Consider the following 19,989-nt stretch of genomic DNA (forward strand, 5'->3'; position numbering starts at 1 on the left):
CTTGTGTGTGGGGTATAGTTTACTTTCTGAAATGAGGATTAGAATCAGGGCTTTGAATGGAGGGCAGTTTTGGAGGAAAGGTCAAAGTTGAATATTTAATGGTCCTTGGCATTTGGAATAAGAGGCAGCATAGGCCAAAGGAAGAGGTTCCAAAGATCCTAGCATGGTACCTGGGACTAAATTCCTTGGTAATGTGTAAAATGAGCTGGCTCTCACAGTTTTAGGAACTTGGAAAAGTCATGTAACTTCATAGTATCTCAGTGTCTCAAAAGCTCAATAATATGCTTATATTTTTAGTGATTCTCCTAAAAAGAATTATGCAAGGTTGATTGGTTTTTGGTGAAATCAGAATTTGAGTTATCTGTCTTTATGTAATCTGGGACTATTACTTATTTGTAACTTGCTTGTGCCTTTGAAACTCCAAGCCCTTTCAATTTGCACTGGGTTCCACCCACCTAAAGATGCTCCACTCACTGGGTACTCTCCACCTAAAGATGCTCCAGTTTTCATCTCCCCACCTTTGTTTTGGCTCTTTCAACAATTCCGATACATCTTCCTCTGTCCGAAGCTTCAGAAGGCATCTGGCACAGATGACTCCTGACTGCTCTCCTATCTTCCTTCCTAGATTATACCTGATTTATCAGTTTGCTTTCATGGCTTCTACACTTAGGCCTTGAGCTCTTTCAGGGCCGAGGCTTGGCTCACTTTAGTCCTCATGTCAGGACTTGGTACAGTCCCTGGCCCTGAGTTGGCTCCTTGCCAACCATTAGTCAAATGCATTGACCTCTTCCTGTGTCTTCCATATTCAGCAGTATTGTATGCTGTGTGCAAATCTCTCACAGATGTGGTTCTGGGAAAAGGTGCTTCAGAGAACAGTAACTTGACCTGTCCATCTCAGAGTGCTGGCCCTTGGGTTACGATTATTTCATTCCATGCATAGGAAATCTCCTTGGCCAAGAGCTCCCTGCTAGAGGGCCATGGCAGTGTCAATTTTGCATAGGAAAAGCCCTGGGTTCCTCCATTTTTACATAATGTTTGTTGAGGGTTTTATTTTCCTAAGCTTGTTTTTGATACAGTATTGATTTGTTTTTTCTTTTTGCAGCTTGGTTGATGACCGTTGTGTTGTACAGCCAGAAGCCGGGGACCTTAACAATCCACCCAAGAAATTCAGAGGTAAAGTTGTAGCTTTGATGGAGTCGTCACCTTCACTTACTTGATTATTTAGGAAGGGTGTTGCTATGCCTGTGAGGCCAGCTGGCCCTCTCCCCCTCCTTCGCTCTGTGCTTCCAGTCCTTTATCCTTTTCTGTAGCAGCCTTAGGTTTATTTACTTGAAATCTGATTTTGAAAAAGATACTTGGCTTTAAAACTTCTCGGGGGTGGGGGGGAGAAATGCGTAAATAAATTCTCAGTCAAAATTGGCATGGCTTTTATTAGGGCCTTGGTTTATCTCAGAATAAGTATTGGCAAGTTCTAATTCATATGAAAGCTTTTCATCAGCATAGCTATGTCTCTCAAAAAAAAAAAAAAAGTGGGATTTAAGGATTCTGTCACAAGGAACATGGGGTATTTCAGCAGATCTCATGGTCCCTCTGGGGACCCTGATCATTCTTAGCTGCCTTACCTGGAATGAGACATTCTTGCTTAGTGTGCTAATTGAGCTACAAGGTACAGCAGGGCAGTGTTCCTATTAATGTCGCCTTCTGTGACTCTGAGCTTTCAGTTTTTCTCAGAAGGTATCTCTGCTTACTGCAGGGAGTCTTTGAATGGCATTGGCATCTTAGCGGCCACTGCTTTGTTTCTGTCTCCTGGTGTGACAGCGGTAGGATGTGGTTCTCTGGTCAAGCCACATCTCAGAATTATCTGGGGAAGATTTTCAGTTCTATAGATGTTCTGGACCGATGGTTGGGAACTGTTTTTGTTTGTTTGTTTTTGAAACAGAATCTCACTCGGTAGTTCTGGCTGTCCTGAAATTCACTGATTAGACTAGACTGGCCTTTAACTCCACCTCTCTCAGTCTCCTGAGTGCTGGGATTAAAGTTGTGTACCATTTCAACCCGCTCAGCACTGACTATTTTAAGGCTTCCAAAATTGTTTAAAAATTACATTGTTTTGTTTATTAATTTTGTGTGTGTGCTCTTGTGGCCATCTTTGGGTGAGGTCAGAGGACATCTTGATGGAGTTGGTTTTCTCCTTTCACCATGTGAGTTTCAAGGATTAGACTCAAGTGGTCAGGCAGAACCAGAAGGCATTTTTTTTTCTCCCTTACAAAAAGGAGAAATGCATGCTTATTGAGGTCCCACTGGGAGTGTATGGCTCAGACCCCTGCAGGCTAATGTCTGTTGGATCTTGAGTGCAATGCCTTAACCACTCGGCCACCCTGCTGACAAAACTGATTCTTCTTGCTAGTGAGCCTAGGCACCCACTTGACTGGTAGCCTTGGTCACAGAGAGTTCATCTCTTGCTGTTTGCAGACTCTCTCATTTGAGTTCTAGATTCTCTCTGTTGAGTGATTTAGAAACGGTTTGACTCCTCTGGATGAAAGCTGAAGAAATTAGGATGCAATGGAAGGCGGACGTTGGGATGGAAAGGAGCCATCTGGATGCATGGTGGTGGTGAGCTGTATCCAGTTGGCACGAGGCTATCAGGAGAATGTTTTCACCTGAAGATGAGGGAAAACTATTTTTAAAAAAGTGAGTCCCAGAAACTTGAAGGAGCTCTTGCTTCTGAGTTTTTCTTCATAACCCTTCCCCGTGTCTCATTCTAAAACAAAATCTTCAGTGGTGCCGAAATGAAAGATTTTATCTAAAGGCCATAATGTCACTTAGAGAGTCAATTCCCCACCCAGTGTTGACCATGTTGGTCACTGGGCTGAGAGGTGCAGCCTGTGTTAGCTCGGTTGGAGGCCATATCTCCTTTCTACTGGGAAAGGATTGGTTAGATTCCTACCTCAGTGTGTCACCTGAGGTCACATGGCTAGAGGCAGGAGCGTGCACGGGTTTGGATCTCAAATTTGGCTGCACAGAGAAATCACCCAGAGAGCTATGAAAAATACTGATAACTGCTCCCACCCGCTACGTTCCTGAGTTAATTGGGCATTGGGATTTTTTTTTAAAGCTCCCTGGGTAATTCTCTTGTGCAACCACAGTTAAGAACCATTGCTAATAGCTACAAGCTTCCGACTTCCTTGCTGAGGGAAGGGCTAATCTAAGCTTGGCTTTTGCACCTGGGACACTGAGAAGTGCTGGATCCCAGGGGACCTCTTGTTCCATCCTAGCCTCAGGGGTCAAGCAGGAAGAGAATTTAATGCAATGAGTAAAATAAACCAATGGCTATTCAGTATTGTTTTAAAAATATTGTTACATATTAATAACTGTCATTTCTAAGTCAACAAAATTGTGCTATGTATGATTTGAAATTGGTAGACCTTGCAGAATACCTGACTTGGGCTAACTAATATAGGTTTCTTCACGTTGCTTTTGTGTTGTGAGGTGTACAAGTATTCAGTTTGTGTTGACAACTATTGTTACCGTGTTGTGCAATAAATCTTTAGTGTGTATTCCTCCCATCTAAGTGAGATGCTGTAGCTTTTGACCAATACCCTTGCCAACCTGCTGTCTTAACCCCAGGCCTTGATAACCTCTCTCCTACTGTCTGCCTCTCTGAGTTTAAGTTTTTAAGATTTCACTAATAAGTGAGATTATTAAACAATATTTTTCTATGTCTGCCTCATTTCATTTAACATCATGTCCGCCAGGGTTTTGGCTTTTTCTTTTCTTTTTACTCTTTTCTTTTCTTTTCTTTTCTTTTCTTTTCTTTTCTTTTCTTTTCTTTCTTTCTTTCTTTCTTTCTTTTTTTCTCTTTTCTTTCTTTTTTTTTCTTTTTTCTTCTTTTTTTTAAATCACAAATGATCAAGTGGCCGTTTGAATGCAGGGTGAGGATATTAAAGTAAATAGGACTGCTGCAAAGGATGTCAGAAGCTGTGTGTGTTCCCTGGTACTAGGGTCAGTGTGGGTCTCGCTTGGATGGGTCTCTGGTGTCTGATTTGAAGAGACTGTTTTGAAATCAAAGCATCGGTCTGGCGGAGGCCATTTGGAAACAGTCAATCTCCTTTTATGTCTTGACTTAGTTCTATAGGCAGGAATCAGTCAGTGACTTGGCTTATTGACTTTCTAGGTAGTTTCTAGGCTGTGAACTGCTTTGTGATAGTGGGGGCATCTGGTTAAAAATCAGTTGTGCTGCAGGCATCATGAATATAGGTCAGAACTTCCTAAGCTCTGAGTGCTAAGGTTGATTGCCCCGCAAGTAGGTAAGAAGCCTGGGAAATCTGCCTCTGCAGGCTGTTGGTGAGCTGGAGACTTCTCCACCATGGGACTTGGGCAGGAAACATTTTCAATGTTTTTTGCAAACATCTCTTCAGCTGTGGTGTAGCTTGTCTATGTCAAGAATCCCTCCACGTCCCCACATGAAGAAAAAGATCTCTCTTTTGGAAGAGATTGTTGCCTTTCCAACTAGAAGTACATTTTGATGAACAAAATCATTTTGCTGGCTTAGAAACTATGCCTGGGCAGATGAGTCGTTTGCAGACGGATCTGGTCATGGTTTCGTTCATGGAGCCTTTGCAACTGCAGTTGAAGCAAACACATATGGAAAAAGAGATGCTGGCAGGCAAGCAGCTTGATGGGATGATGAAGTCTTTATCCAAGTAATCAGCAGAGCTGTGCTGAGTCACTTGGGTCTGTGCTGGTTCTCGTTGCTGCCTTACCAACTGATTTCCCATATTGAGAACCATTATAGACTGTTCTTCAGTAAATGAGAATTGGAAGGAGCCCGTCTATTGTCTGCTCCCCATGCCTTCTGACTTTGGGGAGTTCCTTCCGAGATTTGCAACCCTGATGTTTAATAATACAGAACCTTAGACCAGTGAGCCTTTCTGGGTTCAAAGCAAAGTTCCACAGATTTTTACCTGTATGACCCTGACTAAAGTCACCTCTGTGTACCTCTGTGTACCTGGCTACATCAATTTTAATAAAAATAAATGTGTGTGAAGAATGCAGTACTAGATGGAATGTTGCCAGTTGTGACAAGGTAGGTGGACCTGGAAGACACTGGGGCAGTGAAGCAAGCCAGGGACAGATAGAGAAACATGATGCTTTTACTTGTGAGGAATCCTAAAAAAAATTACCTCATAAAAATTTAGTGTAATGAGGAACTGTTGGAGGGCAACCCAGGAGGGGGATAACAATTGGACTGTAAAAAAAGATAAAAGATAATTTTTTAAAATTTGAGAGTAAAACAGTGATTACCAGAGGCCACAGAGAGGTTAAAGTAGGAAAGATGAGAGAGGTTAGTGGGTACAAGGTTAGGAGAAACAGGTTCGGGTGTATTCTAGTGTAGACTAGGGTAGCTATGGCTAATTATCACACAGCAAGCATTTAGAACTACCTAGAAGAGATGACTTTTGGATATTTGCATCACAAAGAAGTTATAAAGGGGTAGGGCGTGGCCCCGTGGTAGAATTCTTGCCTCATATGTGAGGGAGTAGACTTGACCCCTAGTAGCACAAAAAGAAAACAGAAAAAACCATAACTATTTAAGGTGACAGATAAGCTAAGGGCACTGATTAGATTCCTATAAACATGAGTTGAAACATTACATTGTATACCTGTTATGTATCAAAGTGAAAGCAAAGCAGAAACATACAATGAGAAAAAAAAAAAAGAGTAATGCAGTGCTTAGTAAGTCATCATGGTTACCTTGTCTGCTTGTCTGCTTACCTATCCAGCTCCTAGGTGGAACCCAGAATCATAAATGGTATCAGAAGGCATGACTCCGTCAGTGACATGAGCATTGTCTACCATTCCTCTGGCTGTCTTTCCCTGTCGAGGGCCTAGGGTGTACACAGGACTCCCCAGCCCAGATTCCAGGGCCATTGCTGTCCTGTACAAGTTGAGTGGACTTGAGAAACTAATTTTCTGAGCTTGTTTGCCCACCTGTAGAATGGGGCCGTGGATGTTTCCTTCCTTACAAAGGTACTAGAATTGAAGATAATGTGGCTAAACATAGTGCTTAGGATTGGTGGTTCCCTGCTCCCATAGCTTCTCTTATGGACAGTAGATGTAGAAGGAAGAGTTAAGCATGGAGTGCCTTTGCTTTTCTCTGATGCTTTCAAGTACATTTCCAAAATGAATTTCTCTTTTCGTGCGAGTGATTTCCTTGTCCATATCTCCTGCTCCCACTGCCCCAAACTTTGAGTGTGTGTGTGTGTGTGTGTGTGTGGGTGTGTGTGTGTGGAAATTTGTACATCTGTTTCCTATAAGGCAAATCGTTCTCATCATCTGAATGAATATGAACTGTGTCATTCTCTGTGATGACAAGAAATAGCTGAGATCTGGAGTTGTTAAGGTACCTTGCTTTGTGTGTGTGTGTGTGTGTGTGTGTGTGTGTGTGTCAGTATGATACCATATGAATGTGCTAGAGTCTGTGCACAGTGGGGCAGAATCACTGTTTTCTCTGATGGGTGTTAGCTTTGCCCATAATATAGAAAGAATAAGGAAGACAAACATCAGATTGAAACCAGGAATAGAAACTTTGTGGTCAGTGAATTCCTTTCTCTGTATTATCTTTTGCTCTTCCCATCCCTCCACATTTCTCCCCCTTGAAGATACTAAATATAAAAAGCACTTTCTCTAAGGGAAGATGGAAACTGACAGCCAGACCCCATTTTCCTCTCAGGCCTCTGCTCCTTTCACAGTAATAACCTCCGGGGTTGTTGGAGTAGAAAGGAGGGATTGCAGGCTTTGAGGGAATCAAACAGGCTTGCAGAATTGGGTACACCATCTATTGTGTAATCTCTTTTCTACACTGGGGCAATGGTCAAGTTTTTGTCCTTAAACTTTTCACTGTGCTAGAACCACCTTGGCCTCAGATCCTTGACCTTGGACATCTGTTACCGCATCAGCATTAACTGAACTGCAGCGATTAGATTTCTAGAAACTGTTGAGCTTCTGAAAGACGCTGTTAGAAGAGAAGTTTACATCTGAGGTGGGAAGCCAGGCATGGTGGTGCTACATACTGTACTCCAGCACCCAGGAGGCTGAGGGAGGAAGGCTGTGAGCTCAGGCCTGCCAGGGCTACCGAGGGAGACCGTGGCCCACAGAGAGGGAGGTAGAAGAAGGACAGCAGGGTAAGAAGAGGTAGGGTAGGAGAAAGGGGAACTGGAAAGGGAAGAGTTGACCTGAGGGAGACAAGCTCACATCCTTTAGGTAGATCCATGAGTTAGGGGGAGGGCCTGCATCAGGCTGCAGTGTACAAGCAGGTTCTGGGTGTCTTCCCTGCCCTTGGGTTCCTTTGTTGTCCCACAGTGTGACAGATTTCAAAACCTGTTATTCCACCTAAGCTGGTGTATGACTAAGGCAACATTGTGCAGCAGCTGATGGCTTGCCTGGTCGGGTCAGGTGGTACGAACCGCAAGTTGAGTCGAACAGTCGTTTCCTTAGCTGGGTGTGGTCGTGCAAGCTTTTAATCCCAGCACATGGGAGGCAGAGGGTAGCCGCTTTATGTGTGTTTGAGGCCTACCTGGTCTACAACAAATCATGTCCTGGATAGCTAGGACTGTTACATAGAGGACATATCCCAGTCTGGATAAACAAAAATGCCCTCCACCTCCAAACAAACAAAAACCAACCCGAAAAAGAACCTTAGGGTTTTCTGGAGAGACTGACCCACTACATTTATCACACTGATAGGTCATCCACTTTGTACAAAGCATTGTCCCGATGAATGACGTCTTTCTGATCTCTGTGTGATCCACTTCCCTGCGGCAGGCCTTTATGTTCCCATCATGCAGATGAGGAAATGGAGGCTGCAAGAAGTTGAGCAACTTTCTCATAGACAGTCACTTGCCCTTCCTAGGCTGGTTATCATTTACTCAACAAACATTTATTGGTTTCCTTCTATATGCAGCTACAGGCCATTTATTCTCCAGGGACAAGAGTTACCAGCATTCTCTGGGAAGGCATCTATTCCCACACCACAGCAGTTATATATGCAAGGGAGGGGAAGGGAGCGGGCAAAGTACTTTCCTATGACCCATGGGACGGGGGCAGAGTAGATAATGATGCTTTGCATATGCACCTTCTCTCTGGCTCTGCAGCACCTCCCCAGAGCAGGACCCATCTGTTTCATACCTAATACTATTCGGGTTAACGGATGTTAGGAACTGATCCAGTGTCATGTCACACCTGAATGCCAGAGTCCTGAGGGCTAAACCCTGTCCTTTCCCACCATTTGCCCTATAGATTGTCTTAACCCCCTGGCCTGAGGGTTCTGTAAGGACATGGCCCTTGTCTCTGGCATAGTTTCTGATTGAGACTAGATAAGATGTTACTTCTCTGTTCTTGAATTCTACCTAGCTTTTATTCAGAATTATTTCAATGAAAGGCTAAGAAGGAAGGAAGGAAGAAAGAAGGAAGGAAGGCAGTCTTGGACCCTTTGTTACAATGAATCTTCAGCTGTTCCCAGCATCAGCTCAGGAATATGCTTAATGTCCACATGATTGGGACATATTTGTGGTGCCATTAAGGGTCTATCTAGCCCAAGGCAGTGTAGCCAGTGTCTGAGCATTTCAAGTTGGATGTTAGCTGAAAGTCTCTGGTTCCTCAGCCTGGGCTCTGAGACGCAACAGCCTGCGAGTCTCACTCTTGCGATGAACACAGGAGAAGCGTCACTTGCCTTCCTCTGTGAGTTGGCCTGAGGCCCAGTGCATAGCTATGGATTTGAGGGCTAAGCTTCTGGCCTTTTTCCTTTTGCCAGACCCTTTGTTCTCCTTTTCTAGAGTGCTTGCAGAATGTCAGTCCCTCTCTGAGGGGTCTTGGTGATTTAATAAGCTGTCTTAATAGGGAAAGAAGGACTGAAGTGTTTTATATTTGGTCCATCCACTTTGTAATTAGCCTTGAAACTTCCTGGCAACGTTGGTAGGTGTCTCCACCAGGAGTGGCCTATTTCAAGGTCAGTGATACAAATAGTCAAAACCTACTTACGGGATCATAGACTCGCTTGTGGTTTAGGTCTAGGTAGGACACTGAGAAAAGAATGTCATCTGAGGCCAGAGCTAGAGGCTGGTTGGCTACTGCAAACTGCTTCCTTATCTTGGCGGAACCTCCTTGTCTTTATGTGTCTGTTTCCCCATTCGTTAAGTGCAGGTTTAGTGAAGTATCTGCCCGTATCCATTCCAGCTCCAGACACTGCAGCCGGCCGGCCAGGACTGGAAATGGGCAGGTTCATATTTCACAAGAAAACATTGGTATTCAGGAGCCTGGAGCTGCCTGGAAGTAGATCTCCTTTTCCCTGGGATTACAAGTTGTCTCTGTCTAGATAAAAAGGAAACAGACAGACTTTCACCCTGAGGCCAGAAGGAGACACAGCCAGGATCTTGGGTCACAAAGGTCTTTCAGGGTGACTATAACAAGCTTGTTGGCTTAGCTTTCTTTCAAACCCTGTTCCTTTGCTGCACATTGTTTTAATTGTTGCTAAGCAACATTCTCCCCTACCCCCCCTTCTTTTTGGCAAGGCATTCAAGGAATGAACCCATATCTTATTTAGTTTTAAATACCCACATGCAAAGGGGAGGGCCTAACTTAAATTTTGTTTGTTCTTCTGATTTTAATCCATGACAGGAATGCAGAGCTTACTCTTTGCTGTCTTGTTAGGTAAGGAAAATAAAAAACCATCAGTCTGTTTAAGGTACGTGTCAGAATCATGCCGTGGGGCATATTGAAGATATTGCCTATGTGTGAAGCTGCCTTGCAGGAGAGGCTCTTGCAACTTGTTCTTTATTCACAAAGTCAATTCAAATTTAATGAAAAGATTAGTAGGTTTTTATAATCTTCATTTCAGATTTGCTAGCTTATCTCAATCTTGCACCAACAGACTCCATTGAAAGGGAACAAAGCTGTAATTTAAATCAATTCCCTGGGCAACCTAGAATGCTTCCAGGGTGTTACACAATCAGTGGGGCTGGTTCCTGTAGCTTGATTATTGCAGGAGTCCCACACACTTCTTCCAGTAGCTCCCCGTGTATTTCTGCCCACTTTCTTGAAGATATGAGATGTGTGCCGGAGGCCTCTCGTATAATGAATGGACACAAGTACTCTCCTGCTCTGAGTCCATTTATTTTTAAGTATTTGAGTCACCCTTGGCAAGTAGAACTCAAGTGTCTGTTTCATATTCACTTACCCTAATAGTTAATTTACTTGCTAATGGGATTAATTTTCAGCTGTTTTATCCTGAAAATGTTCCCAGCAAAATAAATATGATTACCGTGTCGTGTAATTCAATCCCGCTGATGTGATGTGGCTTCTTCCATTCTAGAACAAATGGATTTTGAAATCCCAGCCAGAGTAATTGGGTCAAATTGTCATATCATTGTATGGTCCTTCTGACAGCAGAATGTAGTGGTTGATTGAGGACTTTTCTTTTGGCAAAGGGTTTTTATAGTCCTGTCTTGAGGGCATCAATGAAGATGAACATGCAGTGGATCACTTGAGCCTATGATAACTTTGTCCCTTTCTCGTTTGACAAGTGAGAAAATCAGACTGGGATAACTAGGGTGCTGGAGACAGAATGATGCCGTGTCAGAATTGGGATTGGATTGTACCCAAAGCTTCATTTTGTTCTTTGGGGTCATGGATTAAAACAAAATAAAGTTTTGTCCCATTTTCCTTTGTTAATAACCTGCCTTCTGTAAATACAAATAAATGGTTGTGCGTACTTTGCTCAGTCTTTACTTAAATTAGTTCAGTCAATTTATTGAATCTTATAGTTTCCTTTATATGCATCTGTTTATTTAGTCTTAGAACAATTCTAAAAGGAAGTTACTTTTCTGTGGATGGAGAAGCTGATATACAAGAGGTATAGTGTTCGGTTCAAGGTCATGTAGCTAGAAATGATAGAGCCAGAATGGTAATCCAAGCAGTCTGGCCCCCAACACAACTACTTTGCCCTTTTTTTTGTCCTCCCCAAATATGTCAATCAGAGCTGCGTCCATAGACTAGAGATATATGCTAACTATAACCCTGACCTTCTAGCTTAGTGTTTACTACAGCTGCCTTCTACTTTTGTCTTTTCACCTAGACATGGGGCATGTGGAAGTACCACAAATTGCCCTGCCTGTCTGGCCCCACGCCTGTAATGTTGATCCTTAGCAAAAGCCAGTTGTAGAGGAGTCAGTGTTTTTCCTGGTATGACATTTTGTGGTTCCCAGCCCAACTGTGTTTTCATTGATGACATTTCAAGTTAACTGGCCTCTGGTCTTCTCAGTGTGCTGTCTCATGCTGTAATCTTTTTCCAAACTACACAAGTCTGGTATTCTACCAAAGAGGTTGTCTTCTCCCTGGAACTTTGGGCTGTGTTTGGTCTCACTTTTTGCTACATGTTGGATCTTCATTAGCCCCCAAAGGCTCATATTTGAAAACCTTGGGCAATAAGGATGTGGTGGTACCTTTAAGAGGTGTGGCCTAGTGAGAAGACTTTAGGTCTTTGGGGTGGGGAGGGTGAGTTGGGGGTGGAGGGAGAGATGATCTCTCCTTTGCTTCCTGCTGAGTTGACTGTCCCACCTCAAGCTCTTACTCTTACTGGAAAGTACTGCTCTGCTGAGGGACAACCAGTCATGAGCTCCAAAACTGTGAGCCAAACAGATCTTTCTCTTTATAAATTGATTATCTCAAGTATTTCTTTTCATGAGAGGAAGTTGATTATCCTCAGAAGGTATTTTTTTGTTTGTTTTTGTTTTTCTTCTTTTTTTGAACCATTATGTTGACTCTTCATTGCCCCTTTGATGTTTACAGTTTCAAGATTTCTTGGCTGCCTTGTACCTGGTCTTCTGATAGGGTCATAGGTGAAACCCTGTGATTGTTCCTATTTGACAGCTGGGAACCTTCTCTGTAGAGAGGGTAGGAAACCAGGCCGGACTTGGATTTGAACCCACATCTGGAAAACTGCAGAGTGTCTGTCTATAGAGTGAATTTGTAGTGTTGTGTTTCTCAGGGACTATCTGGGGCTTCTTGCTTACGTATCAAATTGAGCAGGCATATTGCTCAGTGAGAGTTAACACAGGGCCAATAAGAGGTTAGGTCTCAAATCAACAGTGCAAGATAAGCTCTAGCAACACTTCTCATCCTCCTTCTGGCCACACACCTTGTTGGGCACTCCCACCTTAGTGCCTGCGCGTAGACCGTGTTTCATCCCTCTTTTCTGCCCCTAGAGGAGTCACAATAGAGCTGAGGGTACTTGGCTCCTTGGAGCTGGTTGATTACTTGCTAACTCCTGTTTGGATAGATATTTTGTGTCCCGAGGACAGTATATCTGAGGTGGGACTTGGGGCTTTGTGTTTTTAACAGACTCTTGAGCTCCTGCAGGATGCCTACAGAGACAATGGCAGGTGCCTTCCCCTAGTCAGGTCTGTGGGACTTGGTTAAGAGTGAGCAGAGTGCTTTAATTGTAAAGAGCTTGGTCCTGAACAAGTCCTGGTTTGTTATTCCTGCATCCAGTTGTTTCCTTTGATTCAAAAGGGACTGAACATCTGTTGAGGATGCAGAGAGAATTTCTGCTCTGGGACAGAGGTTAGGTAGATGTTCTCCTTTGACAGCCTCTGTTTTTGCACTAAAGGACCCCAGCTGTTTTTCTGTTTGGCTTCCTGTGGAAACCCTATGGTGGGGACAGGGATCTGCAAACAGCTGGAGAGCAGATCAAGCGGTCATGCTGAGAGGTTCTTGGGAAAGCAAATGGGTTCAGTCTAGTGGTGGAGAGGGTTGCCGAGGAATGGAGAGCAAATGAGCAAATGGCAGAGCCAAAGCCTTCCCAGTTAAGGTCCTGCTGAGGGTGTTTGTAGTGAGTAAGAACGTTGCTGTGGACTCTCAGTAGAGCTGAGTGTGTAGGAGTTCCAGCCATGGGCTCAGCTGTGGATTCAAGCCTTTGCCTTGACTTTTTACCAGCTAGGTGGCTATGGACAAGCCCAGGAAGCTTTCCAAGCCTTAACTTCCCTACCTGGTGTTGGTAATAATTAATAGTACAGACATAGTGGTGCTCTTTCAGGACCAGCTAGCGTGTGTGAGCTACTGTCCACATGGGTGGCATGGGTTAAGTGTCCGATACCTAGAAGTGACTGAATATGTGATTAGCAGCTTTCAGGGGATCTCTCAGAAAGACCCAACATAGTTCTTGTTGTCTTCTAAAGCACTGATCTGTTTTAAAGGCTCTATTCATGAATTCATAGGCAGACCAATTTTTTTTTTTTTTTTTTTTTTGGAGACCTGGCTATGCAGACCAGCTCTAACCTTTCTGAATTTTATTGATTTTATTGAAAATGGCAGTCGACAGGAAGGACATTTTAGACAGACACTGGCCTTTAGGAAGGAAGTCAACTAGCATTTCCTTTTACAAGTCTTGATCAGCCTCAGTACATAGATAAGTCATTCACTTGTGGCGGTAATCCTGTCTTCTGTATGGAATTACAAACTTAGCAGAGAGAGAAGAGGAAGAAGTATTTCTCCTGCCTGAGCAGCAGGCCAGTCTGCTCTTTCTCCAAAGCCACCAGGGGCTGCAAATTTAGAGAGGTGTAAGCCAGTTGGCTTGCTCTATCTGGCTCCAAGGGCAATCACACTTCTAAAAGGGTTGTTGACTGATTACTTCTGCAGTATTGACCATACGTTGATCTCTCTCTCTCTCTCTCTCTCTCTCTCTCTCTCTCTCTCTCTCTCTCTCTCTCTCTCTCTCTCTCTCTCTCTCCCTCCCTCCCTCCCTCCCTCCCTCCCTCCCTCTCAGAGCTGTGTGTGGCTCATACATGTCGCCAAACTTACCATCCTCTCAAAAGTGTTGGTTTGGAGATAGTACAAGGCACAGCTCTTCAGAGAGTCATTCTTTTCTCCCTTGCTCCTTGTGAGACCAATAGCTGGTCATCAATATGAAGAAAACTAATCTGAGTAGTTGTACAAATTAAGACAATAAGCTCAGCAATTATTCCTTTTACTGACATGTAATTTTTTTTTTTCTTCTGGACTGGTATTTTTCCAGGTTCATTTATGTTCTACTTTGGGTGCCTCTGAAATGTGTGGATGTTTTATGCTTCTAAAATTATATGGGTCTAAAAATGTTACCAGTGATGACACTTTTCATATAAGCTCACTTGGGCTCATGCTAGCAAATTGCTGCAACTGGGCCCTCTTTCCACCCCTCTGCCATCCCACTAATGTGGTATTTGAAGCAAAGGGAAGAAAGAGAATTATCGAGTTCAGGTGCAGCCAGCAAGCCTGTCATGAGAATTTTGTTTTCGTCTTGTTGGCAGAAAAGTAGTGGGGTGTTGTTGCCATAGTTTCAGTGAAAAATTTGACCTTCGCTATAATAACATACAGTTAGAGAGAACCAGCTAACTGGTTTTCTAAAATTAGTATTCTCTAGTACATAAGTCAGCCAGAACAGAGTATTTAATTAAATATTATCCAAGGCCATAAAAGCCCGAGGGAATGCAGTCCTCTGACCTGGGCAGAGGAGGAAGGAAACCCATAATCCCTCTTGATTGGTCTTTTGGAAGCTAGGAGAACTGGAGTGGGGTTTCTGGTTGTTTGTTTTTGTCTTGTTTTTTGAATATCCGCATTGGTCTTATTTTTGAGAACTGTCAGGAGTGAGTTTATACAGCTTGTTGAGAGAGCAGAACTCAGGGAACAACTGGCAGGGTCTGGAAGTGCTGCCTGGCTGGGCCGGGCTGGGCTGGGATGCTGGCAAGGTCACTCCTTCAGGTCAGGGAGTGTTTGCTGTGAAGGTTCCTGAGTGAAATCTTGGTGTTTTGAGCAGTTCCAACTTGTTTCTAAACTCATACTCCTTTGAATGCTTAATGTGTCATTAAATGGATCAGCATCTCCATGTTTTTAGTAGAGCTGTGTTCTGCCTCCTCTAGTTCTGTAGTCCATCCCTCACTGAGCAGTGATCCAGCCCCAGACCATGATCTGTACATAGATTAGCTAATATTTGGTACCTCTGACCAACTGCCAGTTAAGAGCTACAGGAGTTTATTTATTTATTTTTTTGAACTTGACTGGAAATATTGGAACATTATTCCATGTTTTGTGGATTATAAAAGCTCCTGACTGCTCCTGAGGCTGTCTACCTGAATAGGTCAGAATGGCCCCCTGCTCTGCAGGAGTTTGTAGTCTTAGGGCAAGAGACAACTAAGAAGTAAGTGCTCAGTGGCTTGTTCTTGGGAAGGTTGGATCTCAATCTTGCTTTTTATTCCATTAGGTCATTGTGTCCATCTCAGCAATAATAGCTTAAAAAATGCAATTAGCATGCTCACTGGGAAAGCTAGGCATGCATACTAAAGCACTTCCTGGTTTCCATTATGCAAATATCCTCAGGCCCTTCTGTTAATATGGATAAGAAGTTGCTGTTCAGTAAACCATTCAAGCGGTAACTTGTTACAGGCTGACTGGTGGAGTGGTCAACTAGAAAGCACTCCTGATTTGACAAGATAGTCCTGACCCAGAGACTTTATTGGCTCAGATAATCTCCACTGAGTGACATGAGGGACTAGAAGCTGATGGTCTCCCCATACACCCTTACTTTCTGCAGCCTTACTTTCTTCGGTGTCCCTGTCCAACTTTTCCTTTGTTCCTTTGTCCTGTGTTCTTGTGGTTTGGGGGAATAGAATTTTGCAGGTAAGTCCAAAGAAGTCTCAGCTATTCATTTTTCCCCCCTTATGTGAAGACTTACTACTGGTTGAGAGTCTTTATGCCTTTAAAGGGCTGTCTCTTTTTAAGTCAATATCGTAAGTTTTATTTTTTTGAAAATGCCTGTCATCTTAAGCGTTCTTATTTCATTAATTCCTGAAGGAATTTGTTTGTTCCCTAACTTCCCTCGATGATATCCTGCTACCGAATCCCCAGAGCCTGTGATTATGTTCCCCCTGTGGTAAAAGAAACATCACAGATGTGATAAGGACCTTGAGGGAGGTTCTCTCCTATTTCCAGTTGTTCTCAGTAAATCACAAGGGGAGCTGAAGGTTTAGAGTTGGTGAAGACCACAAGAGTCTGAAGTTTGTGGCCCCCAGGCAACAGAGTGGTACACAGAAAGGCAGAGGAAACTTGGTTTCTCCTGAAACTTCAAAAGGAACTCCCCTGCCTACTTTTAAATTTAATATGTGTGTGTGTGTGTGTGTGTGTGTGTGTGTGTATGATGTGCACCAGTGCATGCCCTTGGGAAAAGCAGAGGTCAGATGTTAAGTATTCCTTGATAGCTTCCTACCTTATTGTGTGAGACAGGGTCTCTCAGTGAGCCCCTGGGATACTCCTGTTTCTCCCGTTCTGTTCTAGGATTACAGCGGCAGGCAGCATGCTAGCTTTTGGAGTGAATCTTGAGAGACTAAGCCTGTCTTTCAGCTTCTTAATGTTCTCTCAAGTTGAATAATTAATTTGTAAATTAATTTACTCCTCAAATAAGTTGTTAAGCATCGTAAGCTATTAAGTGGCCTTTAAATATTGCTTTACTTGTATCCTACACATTTCGACATGCAGGATTTTCTGTTCTTACTTAAATTATTTTCATGTCTGTATTACAATTTGTTATCCATGGCTATTTAGAAGTCTTTGTGTCTGTGGATTCATTTGTGTGTAGCTGTGTGTGTACACATATGTGTGAGTGTAGAGGTCAGAGAATTAAGGCCAGGTATTGCTCCTCAGAAACCATTCGCCTTGCTTGTTGAGATGGCATCTCTCACTGGGGCCTGGGGCTCACCCATTCAGCTAGGCTGGCTGGCTGGACAGCCTCAAGTATCTGCTTCTCTGCATGTTACCGTTGTTGGGATTGCAAGTATGGCTGCCACCATGTCTGTCTTGTTATGTGGGTGTTGGGTACTGAACTCAGATCCTCATGCTCTTGACTGCTAGCTGAAGTATTTTTATAGTTCCAATTATATAAAAAGTTTCTGTTTGTTTATTTTTAAAATTTGAGGGTGACTGAGTTTCACTACCTCTTTCTGTCTGTTGGATCAAACATTGTTGAAAGTTGTTTGTTAAGATTTTGTACTAATAATTTTCGGGGAATATGGAACTGCTCAACATCCTAATTGCAGTAGTGATGGCATGGATTTATGTATGTGCTGAGGCTCACAAAACTATGTGCCAAGCAAGACAGTGAATGGCACTACACATAACATTTGTAAAAACTTAAATTTCGACAGTGGATTATACCAATTGCCCTACAGTTTTTTTTTTCTTTTATATATAGTGAGGTTATACTAATGCACGATAAGACTGATGAAACTGTCATTGGGAAGGGCATTTTTTTATTGTTGTTGTTAATGCTTTATATACTAAAGCTTATTTTGGCTTATGCTAAATAAAACATTGGCAACAACCCTTTTTGTATTTTTGTGGGCATAACTTTAACTTAAATTATCTGTCAAATTTTAGAAATGCGCTTCATAAGCAGTATCTGAGCAGATATTTAAAAGCCATCCCATCTTTGCCTGTTAATTAAAATCTTTAGTTCATTTACATTTGTTGAGGATATCAGCATATTTAGAGTTAACTTTTTGAATGTGTTCCTTTTGTTTGTTTTCTTGCTCTCTTCCATTGAAGATTTTTTTTTTTTAAATTGCTATTTCGCCTATTCCATGTGTTTAAGCTATGTTGGATGGGGTTTAGACTCTTTGTGTTTGTCTTAGAGATTGCCCACATGTTTCACTGTGCACGTTTCATTAAGCCTGAAGTTGGTGGCAGTCATTCTTTCCTACAATGTCAGGACAGTAAGAACGTTTACGCGCCTGTCCCCCTCTCAGAATATGCTTTTATGGTTCCTAATGATAGAGCTTCTTGTTGTTGTTGTTTGCTTGGCCTTACAAAGTAAGTATAATTTTGTTTTATATTGCCATCTTAAAAAGTTAGCCTGACCTTTGTTTTTACTGAAGCTGTGTCTCAGTTAATTCTTTTCTGCCTGAGGAAGATCCTGTAGCTCTGGGGAATTCTGAACGTATGGTGTTTCTTTATGTCTTTCTCTTTTATCCTTAAGTGGCAGTTTGCTTGGTATAGATTTGTAGATTAAGAATTGTTCCCCACCCCCCCTTTTGTTTCTGTGTCTTTTCTCTTTACTGACATTCAGATCTTCTCTCTTCCTGTGATTTTTGCAGTCGTCCTCCTGTGACTCCAATTGCTCGCTTCCCTCCATTTGTTATATGTACACTGTTGGTTAGATTTCCAGATCCCAGGTTGGTTTTTGTAAATAATCATGGAGAACTAAGAACTATGCAATGCTCTCTAGTCTGCTACTTTTTGGAGCTTTAGGATATCTTTTTTTTTTTTTTTAACTTTTTTATTTTCATTTTTGCTATTTAGTTTGAACCTTCTTATTTCACATACTCTATTCTTGTTTACTAAGTCTATCCTGTGATCATTAGAGAAATTAATTTTGTATATATTTTTGTTCCAAAAAATTGCATTTTTGCCTTCTCCAGGTGTTGATCATTCTCATTCCTCCATGCTTCAAGCCTTCATTTTGTTTTCTGTTCCATAAAGATTTCCTAAAGTAGTTTATCTGTCACAGTTGTACTAGTTAATATAGGATATTTATGTTGCAATTTTAAAGCAGTGTGTTGTGCTTTTGATCACTTGCTTGTGCATTTTTTACATTTCATCTATGAGCCCTGGCTTGAAGTTATTTATATTCCTTCAGAAGGAATGATTTTCTTCCCCTGTTGCATGAAGTGCTGCCACCAAAAGATTTCTTGGAATCAAGTTTTTAAGTTTTTAATGTTTTTGTTTTATTTTCTATCTAAAAATCTACAGATTTCTAATGTGGCATGAATTCTCGTGACAGACCAATATGAGTGTGCACTCTGGTTCTAAATTATTATATAACTGTTCCCCCCCTCCCACTGAATGTAAAAAGTAAGTTACTATTATATAGGACAGAGTTGTTTGATATTTACCATATAAACTGAGTCTATATACTCTAGGGTTGCTCCTCAGAATCTGACCTTGAGTGGGCTGAAGACAGCCAGAGATACCTGGGGTTTCTAATACCCCTTAGAAGTAATGCTTGCCTAAGTGTAGACTTGAGCCCCTAACAGCTTCTCTGGATGCTTTTAAAATGTGTTTTACTATTTCCTCAAGCTTTTTGTTTTCGTTGAGAGGCTCATTCAGGGTTCCCCAACTGTTAACTCTCTAAGGAAAGGAAAAGCAAACCTGTCAAGTCTTCTGCTCACAACAAGTTCGTTGTCTGTATGAAGGGAGGCAGGGTTACCAGGAGCGCCTCCGATGGAGTCATTAGAGAGAGGCCGATCTCTGATTGACTATTCAAGTTATAGGAAAGGGACCCAAGTTAGTCTTGGGAACCCACTAAAGCAGTCACTTCAGGCTCAAGATGAGAATGTTCTGTGGTAATATGGAAGCTCACATGGAAACCCTGCACTAATACCAGGTCAGACTAAACCAAACAAGCAAATAAAAGAGTGACTAGCTTACAAAAGGTGCTGTGCAGATGCGATATCACCTGCCACGGATTAGGGCCTTAGAAGGTTTCCTTTCTCTGTTAGGGGTGTTTTTCACTACAGTCAATCTGTCTCACAGTGGCTTAAAGCATAAGGACTGTTAACCATTAGGCAGAAAGCTACAGTGATAGGCTCAATATTCGTTTTAACTTCTCATTGGTCAGGTCTGAGTCTTTTCATAGCCTTGTCACTTCGTGGCTTACAGAATGGCTGTGATGGCTCCAGGTTGTGTTTATTTTCCTGGCAAGGAGTGAGAGGTGAGAGCTGCAGCCTAAGTTCTGGTCTCACTCATCTCTATTATGAGGCCCTCCTGTACTCCCTCCCTCCCTCCCTCCCTCCCTCCCTCCCTCCCTCTCAGCCAGCTCCTTCCACAGGTCAAAGCTGTGTTCTCTCTCTCTCTCTCTCTCTCTCTCTCTCTCTCTCTCTCTCTCTCTCTCTCTCTCTCAGACTGTGGGGC

The 19,989-nt window shown here is 42.6% G+C and overlaps 1 protein-coding gene across 13 annotated transcripts in view; it reads left to right on the forward strand.

The window, feature by feature from the left end:
* The window catches only part of Itpr1 (inositol 1,4,5-trisphosphate receptor type 1), a 330,113-nt gene that overhangs the window by 26,840 nt on the left and 283,284 nt on the right, over window positions 1-19,989 (forward strand). For all 13 annotated transcript variants that reach the window (XM_029535575.1, XM_029535574.1, XM_029535578.1 and 10 more), the window contains exon 4: window positions 1,103-1,173. In XM_029535575.1, the coding sequence (XP_029391435.1) occupies window positions 1,103-1,173 (71 nt within the window). The remainder of the gene's footprint in view (window positions 1-1,102; window positions 1,174-19,989) is intronic.

Source organism: Mus pahari, chromosome 2 (genome assembly GCF_900095145.1).
Source record: "Mus pahari chromosome 2, PAHARI_EIJ_v1.1, whole genome shotgun sequence".
NCBI lineage: Eukaryota > Metazoa > Chordata > Mammalia > Rodentia > Muridae > Mus > Mus pahari.